At 38.4% G+C, this 9891-nt stretch overlaps 1 protein-coding gene across 3 annotated transcripts in view; it reads left to right on the forward strand.

The window, feature by feature from the left end:
• LOC146475154 (tyrosinase-like) overlaps positions 1–8719 on the forward strand; it is a 12395-nt gene extending 3676 nt beyond the window's left edge. Inside the window, exons 1-4 of one of the 3 annotated variants that reach the window (XM_085116177.1) lie at positions 1–94; positions 5080–5525; positions 5932–6896; positions 8019–8719. The exon at positions 1–94 is cut by the window's left edge and continues 58 nt beyond it. In XM_085116177.1, the coding sequence (XP_084972303.1) occupies positions 5089–5525; positions 5932–6896; positions 8019–8182 (1566 nt within the window). In that variant the 5' untranslated portion in view covers positions 1–94; positions 5080–5088 and the 3' untranslated portion in view covers positions 8183–8719. Of the gene's footprint in view, positions 95–1210; positions 1447–5079; positions 5526–5931; positions 6897–8018 lie in introns of those variants that run through there. The other 2 variants (XM_085116175.1, XM_085116176.1) reach the window with 2 other exon arrangements.
• Positions 8720–9891: the final 1172 nt, after the last annotated feature.

The raw sequence follows: 9891 nt of genomic DNA on the forward strand, positions 1-9891 counted from the left end.
GGTGAGTGACTCATTTGCATACGGAAAGCCACTAAACTCGTGGATGCTAAAGCATATCCACGAGTAAAAAGGCAGGACGTCGTGAAAAACAAAGGTACGTTATGTTGTTCGTCACTATCGACGCGGTTTGTTTTAGAAAAAGGAGCCCTGGGAAAAATTGACAAATGGATTCCATTTCACCGTGCGTACTCCAATAACGCACAGATGACGCCAAGACGTGGTAGGTAAGAACAAAGACGCACGCGGCGAGTAGCGTGACTGGTGTTCTAACCACGTTTTGACGTCCTCTGTGTGTTATTAGAGTACAGTCTCACGACAAAATGAAATCTATTTGTTTTATACAATAACCAAGACCTTTGAATACATTTCGTGAGCGAGCATCACGTTAACTAATAGCCGAGTCAAAAAACTTACAAGCAAACTTTTAGGCTACTACACACATGCAATTGTGATCCTCTAAATTAGAGAATAGTCCGGACAAATTTCACTATTTTCAGAGCGAATTTCTGATCCCAAAGTATTACAGCATGTCTTCACTACGAATTGTAATCAATTACTCACCATTACCGGATTCAGTTCTATCGGCAACATATTTAGATAAGAATTTCTTTCCTTTTCACATCACAAAAACGTTCTAGCTTTTCTAACCTGGTTGAAGTCAGTTGCAACGGTGTTTCTCCAATTTTTCATGGGACAGTTTTGATTTCCTACAAAAATTTGCCTAGTTTGTCCGCTACTCGCCAAAGCAGTTTGCAAACGTTTGTTGACCAGTCACTCTGGCTAATCACGTGTGCCTATCACGTCATTCGTGCGTCTATACTCTAATCACAAACTCCGCTATACGAATCAAAACGGGAGTTTTACACTGTGCATTGCATAATAATCGCTTTATCCTTTGGATAATTAATCTGAACAGATAAATTAACATTAAACAGACAAAATTTATTGAAGAAAATTTGGACGAATTGACAAGCCTTCATTATAATTATATTTTTTGCTAAAAGTCGCGTATTTTCAAGTTTTTCTGTGATTTTGTTATATCCTTCACAGGTATTTCTTGACCGCTTTGCTTTTTATTCGATCTTGCAGTTAAGTTTGGCTGAATTAAGTTCGACGTTTGACTCAACCGGGCGAACTTAATAAATTTCGGTCGACCTAAACTGTAATCAGGTTCGGCTCATGTGAAGTACAGAGTTTGACCCGGGCCTTTTCTTGGAATTGGCGTACACGGATGTTTGGCAACAATCACTGATTATTCATAAATGCTAGCGTCACTATAATTTTCCTCAGACTAGGCGTTGTTCTCAATCGCTCACATTCAAGTCCAGTTTTGTCACATTCTAAGCAGCGTACTTCCACAGAAAATAATTCAAAATTATCAGATCGTTGCTGCTTGCAAAGCCGGCGAAAGGAATCAGTCTGAACGAGAAATCTTGTAATACAAAGGTAAGTTATGTTGTGTGTTATTTTCAAAGCCGTTTCCCAGTCGGTAAAGCTTTTTTGTAAGGTCTCGAAGGTTGCTGTAGTTTCCGAGTTAATTCGAGAGTGTTCAGCGCTGGTTGCAAAGTGACTGCGAAAGGAATCGGTCTGACCGAAACAAGAAGAATTAAGACACTGGTGTGAGTTATGTTGTACATCATTTTCAACACCATCTCCGTAAAGCGCTTAAAGGCTGCTATAGTTTTCTGGCCCACGAGGAAGCTCCGAAGTAATGGGATTCAAGGATCGAATATAGTAGAACATATAGCGATTTCTCCTTCTTCGTGCTGCCACATTTTCGCAGTTTTTGTTTTTCATCGCCGAAATGCGCTCGAGTGCATGGTGCGAAGCAACATTATTTGGCAGCAGAGTGTTTAAAGAGTGTTTTATCGGAACGGGAAGGCAGATTTCACGATTAACATCTCTTGAAAGTTGTGCGAGAAGAAAAGCAGTAGTTTAAAACTATTCTGATTTAATACATTAACTACAGATCTGATAAAGTTCCTTCGTATCTTGGCAAAAAGCAGCGTATTTCGCACAACGCAGTCAGTTATTAATATCATGGTTTCAACTTGAAATGTCGGTAAAGGTGTGGATGTTCAGCGTTCGACAAAATTCCCTCCACTTCTGCTTGGCACATTGTCTGTAGTCATGATGATCGGAACTTTCTTTTAAAGCTCCTGGAGTACCACATCGATCAAAATAGTCGAACGAATTCAGTTCGAGCATACGCTCAGTAAATCGAACCTTATCGAATACACTCGTTCGATCACGGTCGATTGCGTGTGTTCGGTAAAGCGAACAAAGTCCGGCAATAAAACATATAAACATATTTTTTAGTACGATTATCAAACTTAATCGTTCGCCGAGATTGATAGATTCTCGCATCTCAGTCTGTTTAAAGGGCCCTAGTCAGCCACACCTTTGTTTTTGTTTATATGCGAGAGTCTGGCTATTATATTTTATTCGGAGCATGCCACAATTAACGAAATCACTGTGAAAGTGCTAAAGATATTTGAAACATACTTTCAGGAACACAACTTACAGTTAAGCAATAAGATTTCGCTTCACCATGCAATATCAATAATTTCGATGGCATCGAAAATGGCGGAGGCTGACTAGGGTCCTTTAAGTTGCGTACTATCTGCAAGGATCTTTCTTCTATTTAATATTTAATTTAATAGATTCTGTTTGATCATCTTTGGAAACCGAAAAAGAACAAAAAGCTAACAGTGGCTATCTTTTCAAATTCAGTATTGTCTCATCTCTTTTGGGGATGTTGCCATGTTTAAAATGTTTGGAACAAGGCTTAGACCTTCTATAAATATAACTATCTCTTCCAAAATATTTTTCTCTCGTAACATCAGTTTGAGCTTGGTATGTAAATCTTCGTTTTGCAGGTATTAAATCTATTCTTGTAAAGTGAGGCAGATTTTACTCAAACCTCTTGGTATGACAACGAAATATAGAACCTTGCAATAAATTTAATCTACCGTATCATATGAAACTGATGATCATGCTTTTAATATGGCTCATGACAAACTATAGAACGTCCTGTTTTTCCTAGAAACTAGTCTCGGTGGCTAAAGATATCATTTCTCCCATAATCATTCTTAGTTTTTTCTTTCCGGGAAAGCGACAAAATTTTGCCAGCATCTCGATGCACACATAACAATGAATAGAATTGGTTTTATACTTCTCATCAAGAATTTTCCATAATCGTCTGCTGTATAAAAAAGGTAAATAGGACCTCCAATAAAATAAAATCTAATATAACGGGAAACTCGTTACCATGCATGCATTATGATGAAACTTGGAAAACGTGAGACCTGTTTTATAAATGGTGGCTAATTTCATATTCATTAATTAGCGGCTACTAACCCCATTTTGGAGTAAGAATTCTATTGAATTTTACACATACTAACGAGGTAAGTAAAAAATTATGAAATCAAATATAAGAATAATTTATGAAAAGTTTCTTTAGAGCGCCCTGTTTTTCCAAGAAATTGACCTCGGTGGCCAAGATATCATTTCTCCCGATAATAATTTTCAGTATTATCTTTACAGAAATTTGCATACGAATATATAGACAGAATTAAAAGAACTGCCTTTCTATTTCTCTACAAGAATTGACCTTAATCGTAGCTGTGCTTTATTATTATTATTATTATTTATTATTATTATTATTATTATTATTATTATTATTATTATTATTATTATTATTATTATTATTATTATCATTAGTATTTTTTTATTATTATTATTATTATTATTATTATTATTATTATTATTATTATTATTATTATTTTATTTATTATTTTACTTTACCTTCTTGGAATAATATCGTTTCAATGAAACGAAATCTACTGTATCATATAAAGAAACTGATTATCGTGCGTTATGGTTTATGGAAAACTATAGAACGTCCTGTTTTTCCAAGAAACTTTTCACCACAACTATTTCTAATCTCGCAATCTGATTGGCTAATTTTCCGTTGTCGATAAGAGTATAGACAACGCTGCTCGCATCAATCAGCGCGCGGAATTTTGACAGTTATTGTAAAAATTTTCTTTGACATTGATATTGTGGTAAAAAACAAATCGAATGTGGTTTAGCGTTGTCTGCACTCTTATCGACAACGATATTCGTCATCGCAGTGGTCAAAATTTGTTGTGGACTCACGAGGCTGCGCCTCATTTGTTGTGGACTCACGAGGCTGCGCCTCATGCGTCCACAACATTTTGACCACTGTGATGACGAATATCGTTGTCGATAAGAGTACAGACAACGCCAAACCACATTTGATTTGTTAAAGCCTCGGTGGCTAAAGATATTAGGCGTTTTCAATTCAACCAAATACTCCGGAAATTCCGGGTAAGAAATCGAATGCAACCCAAATTTTCCGCGATAACATTTTGGATATTTTGTTATACCTCGCGAGGTTGTCTATTAAATGTCCGGCAAATCTGAACAACCAGAAAATTCGTTCCATTCTGTCATCCTACGCGGCTTCTGTTTCTACGACTGGAGTTGATTGTGCTTCTTAGTTCAGTTTATGAAGAAAACTCGTGAATGCAACATTTGTTTTCGAATTAATTGTGATTAAAAGGAAAATGCTTTTCCATTTGACACCTAAGGTTTTCAAGACTACAAACTGAAAAGTTTGGCCGAAAATAAACTACCCGTTTGATGATTTCTCGCGATTCGTCTTCTTCCAAACACTTTTTATTTTCTTTGACTAGAAAAAACAAAAACAATCGTTAATAGATGGATAGAAAACATTAGCTTCGAAAAACTTTGCGTGAGCTCATTGACTTTGTTTTTGCTAAGAATATTACTGCTTCTATCAGAAGCCGAACCTAAGACCTTCGGATTACTAGTTTGAATGCTCCAAGATGTACCAATAGCAGTGACCAATGTTGCAGTTAATGCCGTTAGGTTATACTTAATGCCGTTTATACCGAAGGTAACGTTCACTGGTCAGTTTAGCGTTTTCAGAGATAAATACACAGAACCTTTCAGTAATTTCTTTGTTGATCAAGCCCTGTCAAAAGCCTCCTGGTTTTACGTACACGTATCTCCTTTTTGATACCTTTTCAGAAAATCACGATGAGCGTGCTTCTACCTGGTATTCTGCTCTCCGTTGTCGTGTTACCGTGGGCTCATGGGCAGTTTCCTAAAGCATGTATAAACTATCAAAGCTTGAAAACCAAAACGTGCTGTCCTACCCCCAAAGGTTCCAATTTGCCGTGTGGTAGCGACATAAATAGAGGGGCATGCCATGAATTGAAAATTCATCATTGGAATAAGACGTATAGCCATTATCAAGATTTCCATGAATTCGACGATAGACGAGATTGGCCCACCGGTCTGTTTACCTTCACTTGCAAATGTAATCAATCATTTGGAGGGTACGACTGTGGAAAGTGCGACTACGGCTACTATGGAAACCACTGCGAACAGAAGAGAAAGCAGACGCGTAAAAATTTTGCCAAGATGTCGGAACAAGAGAAAGACCGCTACATGAGATACATAAACTTGACCAGGTAGGGATACTCTTTCCTCGGCCATAGAAATATCAATTTTCGGTTAAAACATGTATCCTTCACTCAGACTGACCATGGGCATTCACTTAAATTTCAAACTTAAAAAGAAAAGAAGGAAAAATTAGCTATGCTCTGACAATTTAAGGTTTGCTGACCATTGACCCAAGGTTAAATAAAAAATAATTGGAGAATTAGCGAGGAGTTCGAGTAAGCTAATAGCAAATGACTGAAAAATGTGGTCAAATCCATGGGAAATCGGATTTTCTTTTAGTTAGCAGGGTTGTGTTGTACACCGACAAAGCACCGAAGCCAAATTAATATCACCAAAACTGGAAGAAGAAACGCGATACGGTTGTTTTTCGACGAATATGACACAAAACCATTTTATTTTACTTGCATTATTCAGGTATGCAGACAGTGGATACATGGTGACCATGGCTCCATACGATGAGATTGAAAATGCACTCAAATTTGGCGGAGACCCCACGGGTTTGTTTCTCAGTATCAAGAACTATGACTTCTTTGTGTGGTTACACTACTATGCAGCGCGTGACACAATTTTTCCAGGCAACCACACTGTTAAGGAAATTGATTTCGCGCATGAGGGACAGGGCTTCCCGTCGTGGCATCGACTGTACATGTTGGAATGGGAGAGGACCATCCAGGAACTGGCTAAAGACGATACCTTCACCTTACCTTACTGGGACTGGACGGAGAACAAACACAAGTGTGAGATTTGTACCGAAGATCTTCTTGGCGTTACAACAGAGGACGGAACAGTAAGAGGGAAATATTTTGACGACTGGTATATCATTTGCACGGCGAAACAAACCAAAGACCTGACTAAAATGTGTGACCCTGGAATTAAAAAGCGCGGATTGGAGCGCATAACGGATGAGGAAAGAAGGAATAAAACAAAGGAGGGCGACATAATGACTTTTCCAACGAACAAAGAAGTGAACTTCGCCCTGCGGTTTGAAGCGTTTGACGTCCCACCTTACAACAAAGAAACGAGTTGCAATTTCAGAAACACCTTCGAGGGTTTTGTGGATACCAAGATAGGATATCGAATGCCAAATGCACATACCTTGCACAACCGCGTGCATATTGTTTTAGGAGGTGCCATGGGTGACGTGCCCTCAGCTTCCAATGACCCCATCTTCCCGCTTCACCATTCGTTCGTGGATCGGATCTTTGAGAAGTGGCTTCGTAAATTCAACAAATCTGCTTCTGTTCTTTCCCAATACGATGCTCCCATCGGCCATAACAGATATGGCGTCATTGTGCCGCTGTTTCCAGTGTACACTCACGAAGAAATGTTCAAGAAGTCCTTCGAGTTTGGTTATGAATACGAAGATGTTGACTCAGAAGGTACGTGTATTTCCTGTATGTCACCAATGCGAAAAACAATGACCAAACGTTTTTCAATGCAGCTATTTTTATTTTAAAGATTTTCGATACGTCAATCAGCTACGTTCTGACATGGAGCGATTTTTTAAAATAGTAAGAGTTATCCGGGGAAACTTTGAGTCATGGGAAAATAAAATTAAGTTGAGCAATTGGCGAGTTCTTGTTACCCGAGGTCGAGTTAGTGGAGTATTCCTATATAGGCTCAATTAAACTTTCTAACGATATCATGACCTTATAATGACGGCTTGTTGGAGAAAATATATCTCCACTTGTGTGGAGGCGAAGCGACGGAATCCAGCATCAAGTATACTTTATTCCAAAACCTACATTATAAAGCTATAATGTTGTCTTAAAATGGAATTTTAAGACTCGGGTTGTTCTCCCGTTTCAGAAACGAAGAAACGTGAGAGTTAACTGCCATTGATTAAAACTGGGGAGATCCCTCCCAATTTTGATGAATTCTGAGCAAAATATCTTAATGCATACAGAAACTCACCCAAATTTAACCTTGCTTATAAAAAGTTCGCTATCCAAATATAAGGGGTTTAAAAATTTTAAATAAAGCATAATTAATATTTTTTTGACGAAAGCAGCGAATGAAACAATCAGAATTTGAAGTCAATACACGTGGCTGGCACCGCGCAGGAGAAAATGCCTGCGGCCAGTTTCTTGCGATCAAGTCACAATATAAATGGCTTGGGTTTGCTTCGCATTGGTTGAGGAAGTGACGCAATTAAGAAACCGATATCCTATCCCAAATTACACGCACGCCTTGCCTAGACCCTGTGTGGCTTTCTCCCAGGCTCTCAATGTCAATTCCTTTCGGTGTTCTGAAACGGATTGACCTAGATGAAAGACAGAGAGAGGCCTAGGAACCAGTTAAAGGTGCGCTCACACTATCAAAAATGGACTATTCTTTGGTGCTTATGATTTCTTATTTTTTTTTTATTAAAAATCTCTTATTAGATTTCTTGGTTTGGTTTTACTTGATCGATATTTTGATATTTTTTGTCCTTGCTTGTATTTTTACTGGTGATATTACAAAGCAAGTAACGCAATATAAAGTGTTCGTTTTATGTTTAGGCATCTCTTCGGATAACGAAAAACAAGAGGAAACAGAATCTCTGGGTGAGTGTCCTGTGCCATCTATAAAGAAAGCAAAACTAACAAAGAGCACAGGTTCTGTTGCGGTGCCGATCATGTACACATTCAGCTGGTGCTTGGTGATGTTCACGATAATCGGATAAGTGTAACTGGCTGGCCACGTTGGGAAAGAATAAAAACGTGAAACAGCAACGTAGATGATGTAGGATTTAACAAAATGGTAAACGGTTCAGCTGCACTATTGAGCTATAGACCGGATGCAAGTAGGAAGTGTAAAAGTTTAGCTTCTTGAGTGCTTAGCAAATCTCCTAAAGTGCATCCATAACTCAATAGTGCACCCTAAAGTTTGTTTTTAACATAATCTAAACTGAGGAATAGAATTTGTGTTTCGCCAAGCTACAGACGTGTATAAGACACGAAATCTAACTTTAAATAGCGTTATAGATGAAAAAACATTCTTGCCTTAAGACTATTATTTTCCATCTGTAAGTCGATAGTGCGACATTTTTTGCTGCTAATTGTAATGCATCTTCTATGTTTAAAAGGTTGGAAACCTCCGCGAAACCAGAATTACATTCTATCAAAAGTTAACGCATAACGGCAAAGCGCGCGCTGGCTCACGCCAGCGTGCACCCAGCTTGCTACTTTATATTCAATAAAAAGTTTAAAAAGATAAAGAAGCTGGATTTATGAGTCACAAAATGCATCAGTTAGTTGGACTAGAACTAGTACGCGTGCGCGCAGCAAAATTGTCCTGTTGAGACAAATGAGTGCGCATGCTCGACTTCTTTGGCGAATCGAATAGTGGGTACCACGAGTTTGCAACCGTTCAACCTTTTTTTGCTCTGGTCATAGTACAATCATCCTTACATCCGGTACTGAAAATCCATAAACTGGCAAAGCTATGAAACGTAAACATCATTCATTTGTGCATAGCGCTAAAAGGGAAAGAAAGTGGTAAACAACAGGTGGAGAGCGTTCATACCTTCGCCTACGTCAAACCTTAAAAAAAAAAACACTCAAACGATTTTACGGTCAAACTGGCAAAGTATATGCAACTATAACTCGAGAAAAGACAGTTCTTGTGACACAATTTTTGTGTTAAGGTTACGTAAATCGCTCCCTGGGCTTGAGTGGAGAAATAGGGAACCCAGGAAAGAAACTGACTGCAAAATCCTTGGATTGTTTCCGTGGGGCCATGGTTATGGAACTGAATTGAACCATGCATATTAATGATCATTTAATCAGAATTATAAGGTCAACAGAGATAGAAGCAACCTTTCTGATCCATTTAGGTAAACCCCCTGTTTACCCTGAAATGAGGGTAAACTATGTTTTTCGCATAGATACAGGCCCTCTATTAACTTTCTTGGAATTGACACGGACGTTTGTACAAAACTCCATAATATTTAATTAAATGCTAACATCGCAGTAAACGTTTCCTCAGACAATGTCTTGCTCTAATCTAGCACGTTTGAGTTGATTTTTTCCAAACTTATTAGCGCGGCAGTTTACCTCCGGCAACAGAAAGTAGTTTAACACTTAAAGAGCGGTACTCACTGAAACGTCACTACACTGAAAAAGGCAGGAAGTCAGTTTGAAAAACAAACTAGGGTAAGTTACGTTGTTCGTTACTATCAACGCGATCTCTTTTAAGGCCAGGCTAAACTAGGAAACATTGTTGCAGAAACACTGTTGCGGAGGCAAATGTTTCCCAATTTGGCCGCGCGGGAAACATATGTTGCGGAAACAATTTTGCTGCTCGGAAACAAGAAAATGTTTTTGGCTCAGGTCAAAAACATTTTTGTTACCCGGACACAAATTTAGCTTCCGAAACATATGTTTCCCAGCC

The sequence above is a fragment of the Pavona decussata genome, unplaced genomic scaffold (genome assembly GCF_977016875.1).
Source record: "Pavona decussata unplaced genomic scaffold, jaPavDecu1.1 SCAFFOLD_85, whole genome shotgun sequence".
NCBI lineage: Eukaryota > Metazoa > Cnidaria > Anthozoa > Scleractinia > Agariciidae > Pavona > Pavona decussata.